This window comes from Cottoperca gobio, chromosome 19, assembly GCF_900634415.1.
Source record: "Cottoperca gobio chromosome 19, fCotGob3.1, whole genome shotgun sequence".
In the NCBI taxonomy this organism is placed as follows: domain Eukaryota; kingdom Metazoa; phylum Chordata; class Actinopteri; order Perciformes; family Bovichtidae; genus Cottoperca; species Cottoperca gobio.
Genome location: NC_041373.1, coordinates 12,868,307 through 12,886,495, shown reverse-complemented (window position 1 = coordinate 12,886,495; position 18,189 = coordinate 12,868,307). Strand labels below are relative to the sequence as shown.

The following is an 18,189-nucleotide window of genomic DNA, read 5'->3' as shown; positions in this document are numbered from 1 at the left end:
TACAGAAGTCATGATTTGTCAAATCACCACTAATAAATCTGGGACCTTTTGGGGCCCCTGGAGCTCTAGGGGCCCCAGACAGTGCCCATTGGATTACCAGCCTCGCCTACTGTATCCTGTCAGTTTGTTCTGACCAGCAGTTTACATTATCTGTTAAACAAGCGCATAGGACGCATCATTTAAATCTCTCCCTGGAGCCCTCGGCGGTCTTGCTGCAGGGGGGTAATGATCTTTAATTAACATTTAAAGAATGGACTCTAACAAGGTGGCGGAACTTCTCCCTGTGTGAACGCTACATCGCTCGTTGATGACAATAGAAAGCCCGAGTGAAGCAGAAATGTGACAACACTTGCAAAGAGGCTTCAGAGCGTTGACAGCTCCAGGTTTGCCCGTGCGAGGGCAACAAGACGGACGAGGAAACCCCGAGGATCAGGGCCTCCTGTCCGGATGACACCGGCAGGAGCCAGCAACACTACTCTCCTTAGCTAGCATTAGCTAAGCTAACAGATGTCGTCCCTGAATTAGAAATAACTATACATGGATAACTCAATCCGGACAACTTTATTTGAGATGTCTGACAGCTGTTAAGCAGTTTGCTGTCACCAGATGGACGGACAACATCCTCTCTAGGGCTGTGAGTGACTGTGAAAACTGCGAGGGGTTCTCCAGGTGAGACTTGCAGCTAGTGTTAACGTTAGCTTGCTAGATAACTTAACGCGAGCTAATTTAGGTAACCTACCATGTAGCCTTGGCTGTCATTTAGTATAACCGCTAACCCTAGCCGCTTTTACCATTAACCAAACTTTTAATTGAGTCCTAATAACGTGACAGTGCATGGCTGCTTTTCTTTCTTAAAATGTTCGCAAGATTTTGATAAGCATAATAGCATTTGACAACGTTAACTAGCTAAGTCAACGCCTTCTTGTCAGTCAATAACTGTAAACGTTTGTCCATCAACTGCCATTTAGTCTATTTAGCTAAAACATCGGTTGAGTTAAATAAAGTTCAGACTATTGCTTGGTCATGAAAGTTGAAATGAAGCTACATGTTCTCGTTGGCCAACATTGTTTTGATAAACAAGTTGGCAGGCTTGTTGGGCAAAATTATTATATATATATATATATATATATATATATATATATATATATATATATATATATATATATATATATATATATATATATATATATATATATATATATATATATTTGTATTTGTTTTTTTCGTCTGTTTTTGAGTGACTGTCATGACGATGAAACGTCGCTTATGTCCATCAGATGAATCCATTGCTATTTGATGGATACCCTGTCATGGAGGAGCTCCTAATGGCACTTGGAAGTAGTGCGCTGCCATTTCATATGGTTATTAATAAAACCATATAAAATAGATTTTTTGTTCATTTTGCTTAATGTGTCTCTGTGTAAATGTATCATTTTTAATATCCACCTTTCATAGCATTTGATAGGATCGTACCATGCAGGAGTTTCACAGCTACATCTGGTGGAATTATAAACTTCAGTTATCTTAAGTAAGCTAACCATAACACTACAACATTCAGCTATGTGTCCACTCTACCTGTTAACTAGTTATTTCAAGAGTTATGCAGGGCAATTCTTCAATGAAGGATTTAAATCATTGTTTCCTGTCAGCTTTCTTCCACAGAATGAAATTGCAATATTTTTATTTTAATTAGTTTCTCAGCTAAGGCTAGTTCACTTTGTGTCATTGTTTTGAGCACTAGTTCACTTTGTGTCATTGTTTTGAGCACTAGTTCACTTTGGACAGTGGGCTGTCGAAAATACTGATTCAACAAGGATCCGTGGCCTCAAAATTGACTAGATTGTGAGGTCACCTGCACCATTCAGAAATAATATTTTACATGCTTGGTATTGGTAGCCAATGTGCTACTCCCTCATGTATGTGACCAGTCTGCTCTTGTGTGACAATAACCAAACCCTGCTTGTCCACATAAATTACATTTCCATTAACTGTGTCTCTCTTTCTAGGCATGATGGAAGGACTTCACAGCCAGGCTATAAGTCTGGACCCACGCAGGCAGGAACTGCTTGAGGCTCGCTTCACTGGAGTTGGTGTGGCCAAGGTTGACATCTCTTAATAGCATTATAGTTGTTTTGATGCTCAAAACAATCAGCTATAGTTAGTACGGATTGTTTGTGCAGATGTTACACTTGAGATGCAAATGAATAGGAGTTGACTTGAATGTATTTTGTTCTTGAGAAATTTAAATGAGGGTTCCTTCTCATCACCCGAAAGAGATTTGGAGATACATAAGAGTAGCTAGCCATTTTTCCTGCATGCAAATATCTCACAGCCTAGTGTCATTTGTGTGTGAATGCATATATGAGCAGTCTTCAGCTCTCTTCTATTAGTCCTTCAGCTAAGAAAAGCTTGGAAGTCTTCTCTATTTCCAGTATTGAATGATGCTCTGTGTTCAGGAGTTTACCTCAGTGGAATGATCCTGTCTCCCTGAGCGAAAGCTTAACAAGACAAGCTCTGTCTTGGCTGACATGGGAGCTGGCCAGTAGCTCTTTGTTTCAGTGGATACTAGTGACACTGAAATGGCAGCGCAGCTGAAGCTCCCAGCATTGGCTCGGTGCTTTGCTGCAACCCTGCTCTTGAACTGTGTATTACTGTGTGTGTGTGTGTGTGTGTGGGTGTGGGTGTGCATTTGACAAAATGGCAACCCCTGAGAAAGCAATCACTATCATTCCTGCTCCAGCTTGTAGTGTGATCTGAGATGAATTGTTAGGCCTGCTCACTGTGGTATTGGAGTGTGAATGATTTAAGGCTGCGTGTATGCTGACTACAGTACATTTTCAAGACGTTATAATGAATATGTATAGTGTATATGGTAAGAGAAGAAATAAGAACATTTCTTTGCTCTGTGACCTTGAGCAACAGAATGACAGCTAGCCTGAAAAGCATTAGCCTCCTGCACCAAATCGCCTGCTGTTTCTTCTTAGTCTCTTCAGACTGTGCCGCTGGCTATTAGCAACTGATAATTCTACTAAGTGGATGTGATCTCAAGATTTGCAGATTTACAGGGGAATGTATATTATACGCCCATTGTAGCGTCCTAGCTTAGCGTCTTAGTTTAATGACAGTCATTTTAGAGCTATAACTGTTGGATGCATGTGCTGAATTTCCTGCAAAAATAATATTCAAGTATTGAAAAATAAAGAAAAATGTCATCAGAGTAAAAGGGCTTGAAATCTGAAGTAAATTGTATCACAATTGTAAAGGTGAATGCCCGGCAGTTAGCATTGTTCGTCAGATAGGGAAGATGAGTGGAAATCTTCACTTTCATTTGTTAGTTAACTTCAACAGGCCTCATGAGAGGCCACCATCCCTCTTTGGTCTATATGAGTACACCATCCACTTTTCAGCATACACTGGACTGTGGCATTTTCACTAGTAATTGTAATGTAAATATCTTATATGTGTAATTTCCAGTTATACTCACAAGGATCTACTTACCAGAGTAGCACATGCCATTAATGAGGTCTAATGTGTGTGTGTGTTCTGTTTTCCAGAGTTCAGCCAACAGCGAATCATCCAACCAGTCTGTGTGCAGCGCGGGATCACTCAGCGACAGGGAACTGGAGGTTGGTGTGGGGAAAATGACAAGTGACTGTGCACTCATCTGCAGGCCATGTGACCATTTGTGCACTTCCTGGCTTAGGGTTCTAGTGATTGTTTTTGATTTGGACAAGTGGTCAAGTTTTGTGTTTATAGTGGTGGATGCTAACAATTGGATACAGTGTGTGTGTGATTCATCCATTCATGCATTTTCTGTTCTCACTTACTCATAGACACAGGAGGGTGAGGCATGAATTTAGAAAAAAGCTGGAAAACACTTTGGATATTTCACCAGGCCAAACGCATAAAAATCGAAGGTTCTATGTATGAAAAGTGCCAGACACACCATAAACACCCCGAGGCAATACACTAAACACTGAAGCCAGAAAAGAAGCTGCCGTTAATCGTATTGCATTGTGTTCAAAGGTTTGTTTTTCACAATTATACTCGTATACAGTAGCTTGAAGGTGCCAGACTTAATTTGTTCATGTTTCTGTTCATGTCAGACACCAGAGAAGAAGTCCAATGACCAGAGAAGGAGGAAGAGAAAGGGAGACATATATGACAGCAACAGCCAGGGTAAGTACTGCATATCCTACTTACTCACAGAGCATTGCCCTTTCCAACAGAAACTGCTCCTTATACTCCGAAATATGCTTAGGAACATAGTATAGCATCAAATGATTACATTTTCTCACTACTTCTACCTGTCCTGTTTTTTTTTGTAGGAAAAGGGAGAGGCCAAAAAATAAGTGATTATTTTGAGGTGAGTTTTTAGTCCTAGTGACTGAATTTTGCATTCTGGCCACTCTGCTGTGCATTGTTTCAATTCACTCCCAAACTTCGGTGTGATGTCTTCACCCTCACGTTCCGACTGTGCCAGTAATGGTCCTTCATCACACTCTTCCTAAATAACAACTCTGTCTTCTTTCTTTCTGTCTTGTTTTCACACTCTTGTCAACTGCCCTGTGGCCAGTTTGCTGGTAGCTGCGGCTCAGGCACCAGTCCGGCCCGGGGCATCCCCATGCTGGTGCGCTCCTCTCCACAGCACTCACTGTTTAATCCTCTGGTGAGCACCAGCATCCATCTCCATAGTCCTATTCTGCTTTACCTCTCTTTCATCAGTTGGTTTACCAGCTGTTTAATCTTTAGCCAATTCATCTGTTGGTGGGTCTTTGTCTATTATCTCGGCATCGGTATCCTCTTGGTTGGACAGGGCTGGAGAGGCATGTATCGCTAAGATTTAGTTTTGTTATACCAAGTCTAATTAATTTAATAGACATGTCTTTGGTTTATCTGGATGCGTTCAGCCAGTGGAAGTGATAAAACAATCCTTTACCTAGGACGTTTTTTTAAGATTCTGTTACTGATATGTTTTCCTCTAGTTTGACTTTAACTGAAAATTAAAAGAAGCATGGAGTGAGTCTGTTAATTTAGTTGTACCTCTGACAGATCAGCTGAGTGCGTGTTGTATTTATTAACTGGAAGGATCAAATGTAGAATAAACTGACTAGCTAATGTTAATGTTTTCAGTGCGGGTGTGTCATGTCATGTGTCACAATGAGCTGGCATGTAAGGCAGGGAGCGGTACAGCAGGACACTGTATACATTATTGGTGCATGCGCCTTCAAATTTGTAGTGATTGTTGATGAGGATATATTTATCTAACTAAGAATCCCTTCACCTACCATTTTCATTCATCTTGTGTTAAGATAACATCTTTCCTCATCATAACTAAAAAAACCTTGTTCACGATCAACTAAACATTATCTTACAGCAACAGGGCTCTTTTTTTCCACACACTGCTAAAGTGTGTCTAAACAGGGCCTTATAATAATTAATATTACTGCAACTAACAATTATTATCATTATGGATTAACCTGCCGCTTGTTTTCTCAATTAACCTTTTGGTTTATAAGATGTCAGAAAATAGTAAAAAATGCTTCACAAAGTCTGAGGTGATGTCTTTTATATGAGAGATATTTTACTGAACGATATTCAGTTTGATAGGATCTAAAACATACAAACGCTGGAAATATCCACATTTGATATTAGTTTCTGATTTAAATGAGATTTTTCATTTCTGATGGATCTCTAATTGGCAATCTTTAGTGTGCAGATGAGCAAGTTGTTTATCAGTTTTATGTAAAGTAGTTTTTCCAGAATTCTCCTGGGAAACAGCAGATTAGAATTTGGTTTATGAAAGGCCCGTGTAGAGCAGATGTACCGGCACGTCTGTCTCAAAAATACTGTTAATACCGGCATCAACATATGTTCACTAAAAAGCCAGATTGTACAGCACTTTATAATTACCTGCTCTTTCCTAGTCACTCGGGTATCATAAAGCAATGTCATGTCATTGTGTTGTTGTCCTGCAATCTTACCGAATATATTAACTATTGTATGCAGTTTTTATCACTAATAGACATTTAAAATGCCCTTTAGAATACTTGGCAAAAGAGTGAGACAATGTTCTTCCTCTTAATAGCTACAGTATTTGTTCTTTTCAGCTATTTTATAATCTCCCTATTTTGTCTTTATTACATAACTGTTATGTTTTAACCTCTGTGTCTTTCAACCGTTCTCTCTTTTCTGTCTCTCTGGAATGCAGTATCAACAAGGCAGTCCTTCGTCCACAGGCTCAGCCCACACAGACTCTTCATCTTGCAGCTCTGTGAAGACAGCCCCCACACTCTCCTGCTCACACAAAGCCATCCAGGTAGCTGACTGACTGGCCTGGATCTCCACTTTTGCTTTTTAGTATATTCTCAGTCACATTGTTTGAAGCACTTTTGTTTGGTTGAGGCAGCCTTTAATTCTGGCTCATACATTTACTTTTTACATGAACCTATTTTACTTCACCTTTCTTTGCACTGAGAGAAAAGTGGCTTTGTTGAGTTTGACTAAACTTGACGCAACTTCACACCTTGTTCTGCTATTAAAAAGATTTACCAAGATGTGTGTGCAATAACTAAAGGTCAGAATTTGAAAGGCCCTAGCAACCCACACGCATTCATCTGACACAAGACTTATTTAACCTTTTACTTAACCAGATAAAACCAATTGAGAAAACATTTATTTTACAATATTGATACGGCCATGAAGGCAGCAAAGTCATATCTTGTTTACTCCTCCAACACAATAAGTTTGTAGGTGTTATGTACAAAAACAAACTTGGAGCATATGCGTCACACTTCCAGCTATCCTTAGCAAAGTACACTAATTGGCCTAATTAAAGGTCAACATTGTGAATACATGTCTAATACTTAAGACACCGACGTATGATTGATGCATTTAAAGTGATGGTGTGTTTTGTTAATGGCCGGCCCAACGGGTGTCAGCATAACTTGAGTGGGTGAGATGTTAATTGTTTGTTGTTGTCTTTGCCCTCTTTCCTCCAGTCAGAACTGACGCTGCTGAAACTGACGGCACTGGAGAAGGACAAGAACTCTGATCTGGAGAAAAAAGAGGGGAGGATAGACGACCTGCTGAGGGTGAGATAAGGAAATATTTAAAATCTATCTTAAAAATCTGGTGAGTTGAACTTAGACTGGAGCATTTGAAACGTGTGAAAGAGCTGCAGAGTAGTTATCATTTTATAATAATGTTATTAATAATGTCACACAATCAGGGACATGTCTAAATATAAATGTATAAAATTGGACCAATTCACAAATGTCCTTGATAATCACTTCACAATCTAGACAAATGTGCTACCACTCGTCACAACAACCCCAGTAGTTACCTGCACCGGTCTGCTTGCAGCTTATTATGAGGGATGTTTCTCGTTAACTTTCAAATGCCCTTGTTGCTTAAATTAAATTAGGTGGAAATGTCAGCAAACCAAGCTGATACACTGATAGTTTTTGCATCGTGTCAGTTTTAGTGCAAAAACAGCCTTGAATCCTTGTTATAATAATAATTAGATGTCAGAGTGATGATGTGTGTTTTGGCAGGCTAACTGTGACTTGAGGCGGCAGGTAGATGAGCAGCAGAAGATGCTGGAGCGCTACAAGGAACGCCTTAACAAGTGTGTGACTATGAGCAAAAAGCTCCTGATTGAGAAGGTGGGTACACATGTGCATAAATATGTTAACTTGAAAGAGACTGATACAGTTACGTTGGTAAATTGGTATTTCCAAAAAATGATAAAGAATTTAAAGAAATTGTTTTTCTTTTTATTATTTATACATCTGATGACTTGACCCGTCTTACTTATAACTGGTTAAATGTTTTCTGGTGATGATTTTGGGTTCTTTACATCCTCAAAACTAAGCCAGTTTTTTTTTTTTGTAGTCAAAGCAGGAGAAGATGGCTTGCAGGGACAAGAGCATGCAGGACCGCCTGCGTCTGGGCCACTTCACCACCGTGCGGCATGGAGCCTCCTTCACTGAGCAGTGGACAGATGGATATGCCTTCCAGAACCTCATCAAGTCAGCATGCAGATAGGCACAAACACACAGTATGTTTGCATTTTGTCCATACTGCATGCAAGGGTGTTCACACTAGATTGTTCTTACATGTTCTAGGCAGCAAGAGCGAGTCAACTCGCAGCGGGAGGACATTGAGAGGCAGAGGAAGCTGCTGGGAAAGCGGAAACCTCCCTCCATGGCCCAGACACTTCCACCCAGCCTCGAACAGAACAAGCGAAAGAGCCGGAGCAACGGGCAGGAGAGCGAAGCGTAAGATTACAAAGATGTTAGATGTTTCACTTGGAGCAGCCCAAAGTACACAATAGGGCAGAAATTAATGTTGTAGTGTAGCTAACAATTGTATTGTTTTCTGATCATAAAGGGACAGTTTACTTACCCGTTGTGCTCTTTATCAATCTAGATTGTTTTCGGTGCGAGTTGCCAGGTGTTGCAGATAACGTCCGTATATATGACTCTCGAATATAATGGAGCTAGATGGCACTCAAAAAAATACATCTGAAAAACTCAACAGCAAAGTCTCTTTCCAGAAATCATGACCCGGTTACTCGAGATAATCCACAGACCTTGTTGTGTGCAGTTTCATGTAGGAACTATTTTCTTTCTACCAAACTACACCCGCCAACGGTATCGCCGCGCCGAAGCAATCGTGCATCTAGTCATGGACGAGAGGCGGGTGTAGTTAGTCAGGTAGAGAGAAAATAGTTCCATTATATTTGAGAGAAGGCAGACATCTCTACAGCCAAACACTCGCACCAAAACAAATTAAATGTAGGGGTGAACTGTCCCTTTTTTAAAGGCTGCACTCCAATTCTAAAGTACTGATTCATGTTCTCAAATATATCACCTGTTCTTTACTTTTTCATAGTATCTGAAGTAAGTGAATAGCTTTGTAAGTGTTCTTTCTTTCTCACACTTTATCCCACACAGGTTGTCACTGGCAGAATACCATGAGCAAGAGGAGATTTTCAAACTTCGAATTGGTCATCTAAAAAAGGTAACGCTTCACCAATTAAAGCGGTTTCTTCTTTGTTTTTGATATTTTCCTTTCCTGGACCTGTTACGACCCAGTAACCTAGAGACCTAGTACTATTCTCACCTGTTCCCCTTTTATCAAGGTTTGGGGTGGATGATGGGTTTTGTGTGGTTGTGTGCAGGAAGAAGCAGAGATCCAGTCTGAACTGGAGCATTTGGAGCGAGTGAGAAACCTGCACATTCGGGAGCTGAAGAGAATCCTTAACGAAGACAACTCGCAGTACGTATCATCATCTCACTCTAACATCATCTTGTGCAGTTTGAAAAAAGGTTTTAAGAAAGTCTTCTTCTGTAGATTTAAAGACCAACCCACGCTGAACGACCGATATCTGCTCTTACATTTACTCGGAAGAGGTGGTTTCAGTGAAGTTTTCAAGGTAAGCATCTAGACTTCCATTCAAAGAGCACCAGTTTATAATCTTTTTAACTATGGCCGGGTCTTTTTGAATAACATAGTTGAGGGTGGTATTGTCGCTCTGACTGTGTGTTGATGTGTAATGGTTTTTTTGCAGGCTTTTGATTTGTCAGAGCAAAGATATGTGGCCATTAAAATCCATCAACTCAACAAGAACTGGAGGGAGGAGAAGAAGCAGAACTACCACAAGTGAGTCTGAACCTCCGTTCACCGCGCCTGCTCTTTCTTTCTTTGCATCGTTGGAAACGTTTTGATCTATAATGAAATGCGTGGAACATTCAAGCTTGTCTTCAAACTGTCTTTGAATGTTTTTAGTTGTGATGTTTTAAAAGGTTTATGTCTTTTCAGACACGCCTGTAGAGAGTACAGAATCCACAAAGAACTGGACCACCCGAGAATAGTCAAACTCTACGACTATTTCTCTCTCGACACAGGCTCGTAAGTGAATCGTCCTACATAAAGGTGTATGTGTAGAGTATGTGCCACATGTAAGTGCTTGACATCACATTATTATTATATTATAAAAACAAGGAAACTCTTTAAAGCAACTATAATATATATTTTTTAGAAGGACAGTTTATAGCTTTATAGCCAGTGCGCGACTTTGCTCTTTTAGTTCACTCTCACATCGCTCTCGTAGTGTTGTTTTCGGACGCAGCAGGCCGTGAATATATGTTTTGCATTGACTATAAAACTTGACTCCAGATAATTGATGACCTCTGAGTGAACTGTTTTGAATATGTTGGATGACAGGTTCTGCACAGTGCTGGAGTATTGTGATGGCAACGATCTGGACTTCTATTTGAAGCAGAATAAGCTGATGACTGAGAAGGAGGGCCGCTCTGTCGTCATGCAGATTGTCAACGCCCTCAAGTACCTCAACCACATTCGCCCACCCATCATCCACTACGACCTCAAGCCCGGTATTGCCACAGTTTGCATTTGCAATTTGCAATTTGCCATAAAGTTACAGATTAGTGAAAAGCAGCTCTATTCTGTAGCCTGTAGACTTACAATCAAAAACGGTGTCGGGTTGTAATTAAGATAAATATATGTACGTGTGTGTGAGCGTAGAGAAAAACGTATATATTCCTCAGAAAAGGCTGTTTACAGTCTTATGTTTGTAATTAAATGTTGTGTTAACTGTTTACTGCTCTGATCTTAGGAAACATCCTGTTAGTTAATGGCACAGCTTGTGGAGAGATTAAGATCACTGACTTTGGCCTGTCCAAGATCATGGATGATGACAGCTACAACTCTGCAGATGGCATGGAACTGACGTCACAAGGAGCAGGGACCTACTGGTACATAGAGACACATTTCAGCACATTTAGCAACCAAGCAACAAATATGGCTTCACAAGTTTGTAGCAGAGAGTCTTCTGAGTGAAACGTTGCTAATAGAATTCACATCTTCGTTCAGAAGAATTGCACAGACGGAACATGTAGATGAAAACTTGTTTTAATGTCATGTTGTGATGTGGTGGTTCACAGGTACCTGCCTCCTGAGTGCTTTGTCATGGGCAAGGAGCCCCCAAAAATATCCAACAAGGTGGATGTTTGGTCAGTAGGGGTCATCTTCTACCAGAGCTTGTATGGACGCAAGGTAACCACTAACCTGCGTTCTTCAACAGGGACTTAGTTGTCAGATTGTTTTTTTTAAATCGATGTGAAAGTTGAAAGTAAGCTGTAACCGTCTCCCTTTTGTCTTTTTCCAGCCGTTCGGTCACAACCAGTCGCAGCAGGATATCCTTCAAGAAAACACGATTTTAAAAGCCACTGAGGTGCAGTTCCCCCCCAAACCTGTGGTCACCCCAGAAGCAAAGGTGTGGTACTCGTCTCTCCTAAACAGCTATAAACTCACTGCACTTTCCTCGATAAACGTTATACATTTAAACACGGTGTTAAAGGCCCATTAAAGAAAAAAGTGGAAGTTGGTGCAGAAATAATGAGTCCGTTCGTTTCCCCTCTTTCCATTTTTCATAGGCCTTCATTCGACGCTGCCTGGCTTATCACAAGGAGGACCGTGTGGATGTGCTGCAGTTGGCCAACGACCCCTTCTTAATGCCCCATATTCGTAAAGCCCTGGCCAGCAGCACACCTCAGGCACCTCCTCTTCCCTCCACCTCCGGCTGCTACAGCAGCAGTGCCTCCAACTGAAGCAAGCTGAAAGAAACTGGAATAAAACCCCAGTGAGGACAAAGCCACGCGGAGACGTTACACACTTGATGAATCTCCTCCTTTGCTCTCTTGATTGTGAGAGAGCATGATGGGATGTAGGGATCCTAAAAGTGTGAATGGAACCAAAAGGATGGATGATGTGGTGATGTAGTAGTAAGTGTGCCCACCACCATCATCCAAGTGCTAAATCGGAAGGGCCAGTCTGTGGCTGTGGGCTCAGTAGAACCCAAAGATTTGCCTATATGCATGCACTAACAAAACCTTTGGCTCATTTCAAGGGGCTTTCTTACATGATAAATAGTCAAAGCACCCGAAAAATTGCACAACTCACAGGCTGAGAAGTACGCCATGTGTGTAGGATCCCCTGCCTGTACTCTGGAAGGTTTAGAAGAAAAAGTATTAATGAAATTTCATCCCATTCTGCTTGAAATCTATCTATCAAACTATTTTTCAGAACGTGAGTGGTCAGCTTTTAATATATATCCCTATAGGTTTGAACCTGGGACTTTTAGGAAGGGGTCCTACATGTAATAAGGAATGACTGATGACCAAAGTCCAAGGCCTGCCTTGTAGAAATGGCACCATTAGAGGTTCATTAATGACTTGGCACAGAAGAGGACTGATTCTGGGAAAAGTAACTGGTTTTAACCTATTTTAAATATTTTACTGGATAACTGGAAGTCAGTTTATTATTTTTTAATTAAGTCCATATTTTTCCATGAAAAATGTAATTACCCCCCTCTAATGTTTGTGTTAACCTTATAGGGGGGCTGACTGAGTGAGTGTTGTGATGAGATTCAACAGAAATAATTATGAAACCATTAAAAAACATTTGGTTAACTATGTGATGTCTCAACTTCATTTGGGAAAATAATACTAATTTATTGTTAATTACACAAATACTAAAGGGGTGCCCTGTTTTCTCTACCAATTCCCATATTTATTCAGCTGTTGCCATTAGTATACCATGATGTAATTACATGAATGTGTCAATGTACATTTAATCTATAAGAAACTCCACGCCAGATGTTTTTCACAGCATCAAACGTTTTATTAACTCAAATTCCACCATTAGAAGTATCCGTCATATCTAAAAGAGACAAACTAATGTGATGGTGCAGAGTATGAACACAGCTGTATCAACGTGCCTCTAAATACAACAGTTTACCTGCAACGCATGTATGTAACCGGCAAACGTGATAACTGCATTCGAGGTTAATGAAATACTGACACTTGTTGAATACTAAACAGTGTTAATCTAGTAAAGATCAGACCTTGAACATAATTATCACATCACGCTCTTACAGCTTATATAATTGGGACATTGACAAACTTTGTTTCTCTCTGTGGAGAAAGTTACACAGTGACTTCAAAAAGGTGTGCAGTGCAACAGGATAGCAAGGAAACCTTGAACTTGATAAAGTGGTTAGAAGTGGATTTGGCGAAGATTTCTTTTAAATTACATTCTAGTCTGAGGGAGTGTGAAGTCGTCTTAATGCGACGTCAGCTCTTCAGAGGAAAAAGACGGATATTAATTAGTGAAGCAGACGATAAAAATTAACCGACAAGACGAACACGTTATCTCATCTCGCTTGCTTTGAGGGACGTGACTGCAACCTGTGCCTGTCTTTACCGCTTCCAAAGTGGGACTGCAATTTATAAACTCCACTTTTGCAGCACAATTATCCCCCTTTTGTAAAAACACAAACCATCTAGACTGAAGATCAAGAACTTGGCTCCATGCTTCTCCTGAAAAGACTTGCAAAAATGGTGCACACATAACCATTTATTTTCCTTTGGCCAAGTAAAGTAATAAGATTCACACGAAATCCATTCATCAGAGGGGCAGAAGACTAAAAATCACAAGGCATTGTCCAGAAAGTTTATCTGTTGTAGAACTGCGAGGTGACCCAGGCCAGTCCCCACTTCAGGTTGGTGAGCATAAACTTGAGCGCCTTGGTCCACTGCTCCTCAGAGTTGAATTGAGTTTTGATGGAGTAGGAGCCGCCGCTGCCCCCCGTGTCCTCGATCTTGCCCTTCTCTACATCCATCCTGAGACGTGGAATAAAAAAATATCAATTACAGTCATCACATAAGGCCTGGTGTCAATATAATAATATGGCATCATATAGATAGTAGGCACATTAGTGTACGTGCTTTTGACATGTACGCTAAAAGAACAACCCAAAACTTCAAAGTATGTGGTACAAAGTGTAAAGTCCATACTGTATATATTTATATAAATGTTGTACTGGAGGCAATGCTTTAATAACTCAAAGGTTTATACAGCAAAACATCCCTTTAGTTGCCTCAGCTCCTCTACAATAAATCAAGGTAATGGTTGAGGATTTGCCATCAAACTTAATGAATTTTTACATCATCTGAAATGGTTGCAGTGATGTCCGAGTTAATGTCATTGAGCACAAAGATAAATGTACACATAGAACTGGTGTGCGGGTATCTGACCTGTATGGAAGGCAGAAGCCAGTGTCTCCTTTCTCCACCTCCTCTTTGAACTGCTGGACACAGTCCAGAAAGGCCACCATGGCGTGGTCGAATTTATTGTCCCAGAAGAACCTCAGGCCTCCTGAGCAGTACAGAGGAAGCTCCTGGACACACACACAGGACAGAAAAAGAAGGGCAGGATTGGAGCCTGGAGGATCGTTGAAATATGATGGGAGGGCTGAGAATGTAAATACGGTCTGTATTACCTTGGACTTGTCTGTCAGTGACTCTAAGTATGAGTGGTTTCCGTATGGGACAAGACGATATCTGAAGAGAGAAGTGTTGTTTGAGCTTAACTTTGCGTTTGACTTGCACAATATTTGTAATCAAATCTTAAGAGATCCAATAATTGTGAACGACTGAGGAAAAATAAAACAACAACGCAACAGAAAATCAAAATCAAATGCACAAATACAATAGCACTGAATAAGTCTAAATGACGGAAACATTTTTGGTGTGGACATGGAAGATGGGTTAAAATAGTCCTTATTAGTGGGACTGGAAAAGTGTAAGAGGGCAAAAGACAAATAAAGATCATTACATAAAATAGAAAATAATTACAATAAAAAATACAATTTAAAAATCAAGAAAGTTGTTGTGTAACTGTTTAAAAAGAAAGAGCTACATTGTTGACAAGATTCCACTGAAAAACACATTTTAAATGTAATTCAATTCTGAATACAAGCAAATAGTAATGTGTGTGTGTGTGTGTGTGTGTGTGTGTGTGTGTGTGTGTGTGTGTGTGTGTGTGTGTGTGTGTGTGTGTGTGTGTGTGTGTGTGTGTGTGTGTGTGAGTACCTCTGGAAGTGCAGCCCCATTTTGTTGGCCAGAGCGTGCAGCAGCAGCACCGTCTGCCCCCAGGCTGCGTTGATCTCGTTCCACTCCACTGGGACGCTGGGGAGTCGACCCAGACGGAAGTTGTTGATGGTACCAAACTGTCCGCTGTGCCTGGATAAGAAGAGAAACAAAACAATTCAGATTCAATGGGCATCGATTCATTTTTGTCCTGGAGGCGCTTTCTCAAATATTTGCCCAGTCGCGGTTGATTGCTCGACAGAAAAGCAAATTATCTATTCCTAACAAACACAACATCATTTGTGTGTGTGTGTGTGTGTGTGTGTGTGTGTGAGTGCATGTGTTTATACCAGATGTGAAATGTGGCATTGAATACGTTGGTCTTTTTCAGGCGATCTAGCTGAATCTGGCAGTAACGCATCTGGTTGTCAACGCTCTTCAGCTCATCATCCAGCTCCAGCTGTTGCCGTTTAAACTCGCTGTACTCTTTCTGGTACCTTTTAGCCACAAAGCAGTGGAAAGAGACTGAGCTGTTAGCTGCTCTTTCATTTAGCATATAACACAGTCACCTGTTACACCACTCTTGGGGTCACACTCACTGTAGCTCCTCCGTGTCCAGCTGCTGAGAGTGGATCCTGCTCTGGGTCAGATCCTGGGCCACAGCAGCCCTCTGATCCTCCACTTCCTCCAGCTCTTGGACCAGAGCCTCCTCCGCCTCCTTCAGCTGACTGCAGCTCTGCCAGCAGGGTCTCCTCTCCCTCCAGCTGCAGGTGTGACAGCAGCTCCAGGCACTGCCTGAAAATACGTTCACAAACAATACGTCATTACATACACATACTGTACATTAGCACACATTCAGAATCAGCACTTTAAGTGTTTTTTTGTACAAGCCACATTTGTAGCGAGTAACAAAGACAGCATTTTCTGCCTTTTGAACATCTCTTTGATTGAAAACCGACACACTGGGGAATTTCACTTTGTCGTGCACCAGCTCACTTGTAATTCTGGCATTCGTTCTCTGTGATGTTGAGCTGCGTGTCCAGGTGGTCCAGCAGGGTGTCAGTACATTCCTCACACAGCGGGTGGTCTACGTCTGTCTGGCCCGACATGATGTCAAACAGGTCACTGGTCACCTGGGTGGGATAGGATCAGAGACAACCAGAAATTCACCCTAACAAACTGCTTGGTCACAGGCATACTTAAATAACATTATTATATTATATATTATTATTATAGAGTAAACTGACACAATATAAATTACATCTTTCAGCTGCGTGAAAGTATGCTTTACCTTCAATCTACGACTTAGATTCTCCATGGTGCCACCATCCGATGCTTCTCCAATCAGTGTGAAGCTGTTGGCACTCTCTGTGGACATCATCCTATAGGGCAACATTCAGCAGTTCAGTCAACTTTGTAGAATGTGCTGCATTTGCAAGTCCATCCACACTTCATTTGACAGAGGAACATAGCTCAACTAAGAGATAATCAAAAGATTTAAAATCGTAATCAGTATTTGTTTTCATTTCCTGAATGAAAAGACTTGAGCGCTCACCGTGCAGGAGGAATGTATTTTCTTGACACTCCATCTTGCTTGTTTTCTGCAAAGGTCTCCTGGAAGGAAAGATTTAACTCTGAATCAAACATGCTTCTTGCTGAATTTCTTTCTTAAGTCTTACATTTTCTAAAAGTCTAGCAGATTAGATTGGGTTTAAAAATAGAAATATATTATATACATGCTTTTGTTGTACATGCCAGTATTATCAGGTCACAACACTAAGCTTCCCTGATGCCACTGTGTTATCTCATCAGTCTGTTATCTTGTTCCTAAAACTGTTTCATCACATAACTTTCATATGCCCATAGAGAGTGGATATAGGGGCTAACTGAACAAGAAAGGTGGGTTGATGGTGACAGTAGTTGCACAACACAATAACCTACATGAATTTCAGTAATTTGCAGTCACATTCAGTGTAATATTGTGCTGTATGTTGCTGACAGTCTACTACTACAGGCTACTGGATATATTATGCTGTACCTACCTCTGGTGCCGTCTCCCCCTCAGTGCTGTCCGCCTGTTTGCCGGGGGTCACCGTGACCAACGGAGCTGAGGAGGAGAGAGGGATACATGAAACATGGAGCAAACGTTACGTACATTTCACAGCACCAATTATTTATTCTTATGGGTATGCATACCAATAAGTTCCTGGATTGTGACTCGATCGAGCACATTGAAGGATGTGTCCAGTTTGAGCGGCTGACAGCACCGCTGACACACGAAGCTGACCTGCATGGTTGTGCTCGACGACTTGGAGCCCTCCATCGCTAGCTACAAGAAGATATGTACAGACATAAAGCACACTGTAAACTGCGAAATGTTCATGTCTAAAGGTCAACATTACGCATTACAACTAGACATATAAATAGCTGTTTGGCTAAACTGCGAAAGAGATGGCTAGCAAACATTAGCTTTGCAGCTAGCTCGAGTGTAACATACATCAACGGTGTACACAAATAACATGGACTCACTGTCGCTTGCAAAGAACAAAAACTATTGCATAATAATCCTGATTTGCGCGTGTTGAAAATTAGAAATCCCTTCTAACATATTTAGCGTGACTGTTGCATTTTGCACCTCGGGACTTCTCTTTCCACTTCCTTGTTGTTGTTTTGGGCGGATGTGACGTCATGCTAAAAGTGTAAAAGTCACGAGGAAAAAAAAACACTAATGCTATATTTTTTATATTAAATTTAATATAGTTTAAATTTATTCAATTACATTTATTTACTTTTAATATTTTTATTGATTGACTGCTAAATATCTTACTGTTAAACAATGTTTAATAAAGAGGCAAAACATTTTTTAAAAGAACTGACACAATTAAAAAGATTGAAGGTAAAACATTAGACATTTAATATGAGGAAAATATTAATGCTTCCACAAGGTAGTTTGTAATGAGATTTTTGTCATACCAGGTTCAACGTCATTCAAAATTATGGAAATACATAGAACAAAATAGAAAGTTTGTGTTTTTAGAATTGGTATATATTGAGGTGCAATTCTACCATGTTAATTTAATCGCTCATTTGCCAAATATCATGTTCACAAATGCACATTTATTGTCAGAATCTTTGTTTTAAGTGACTATGAGGAATTTTAAAGCTAAAGCTACTGAATCTACAGGCTATTAAAAGTTTGGTTGCCTATAAAACATACATTTAAATATAA

The 18,189-nt window shown here is 40.5% G+C and overlaps 2 protein-coding genes across 4 annotated transcripts; one reads left to right on the top strand and one right to left on the bottom strand.

The window, feature by feature from the left end:
* Nucleotides 1–152: 152 nt before the first annotated feature.
* LOC115024259 (serine/threonine-protein kinase tousled-like 2) lies at nt 153–12,503 on the top strand. Of its 3 annotated transcripts, none has more exons than XM_029455688.1 (21): nt 153–669; nt 2,007–2,101; nt 3,555–3,626; nt 4,107–4,179; nt 4,329–4,366; nt 4,577–4,669; nt 6,212–6,319; nt 7,002–7,094; nt 7,557–7,667; nt 7,897–8,033; nt 8,130–8,282; nt 8,961–9,027; nt 9,188–9,285; nt 9,361–9,442; nt 9,578–9,669; nt 9,829–9,918; nt 10,234–10,403; nt 10,646–10,784; nt 10,974–11,085; nt 11,198–11,305; nt 11,466–12,503. In XM_029455688.1, the coding sequence occupies exons 2-21, from the start codon at nt 2,009–2,011 to the stop codon at nt 11,637–11,639; spliced, it is 2,103 nt and encodes a 700-aa protein (XP_029311548.1). In that variant the 5' UTR covers nt 153–669; nt 2,007–2,008; the 3' UTR covers nt 11,640–12,503. The 3 variants fall into 3 exon arrangements, with proteins under 3 accessions (XP_029311548.1, XP_029311549.1, XP_029311550.1); XM_029455690.1 differs by lacking the exon at nt 153–669 and adding an exon at nt 3,834–4,026 and having other exon boundaries at nt 2,049–2,101; XM_029455689.1 differs by lacking the exon at nt 4,577–4,669.
* A 184-nt stretch (nt 12,504–12,687) lies between these two features.
* Nucleotides 12,688–17,642, bottom strand: becn1 (beclin 1, autophagy related). Its single transcript, XM_029457025.1, is given in 13 exon segments — nt 12,688–13,712; nt 14,127–14,269; nt 14,372–14,432; nt 14,964–15,113; nt 15,311–15,457; nt 15,560–15,687; nt 15,689–15,755; nt 15,957–16,093; nt 16,252–16,342; nt 16,516–16,574; nt 17,003–17,067; nt 17,157–17,289; nt 17,490–17,642. Coding segments are annotated over 12 exon segments (1,344 nt in total). The 5' UTR covers nt 17,284–17,289; nt 17,490–17,642; the 3' UTR covers nt 12,688–13,543.
* Nucleotides 17,643–18,189: the final 547 nt, after the last annotated feature.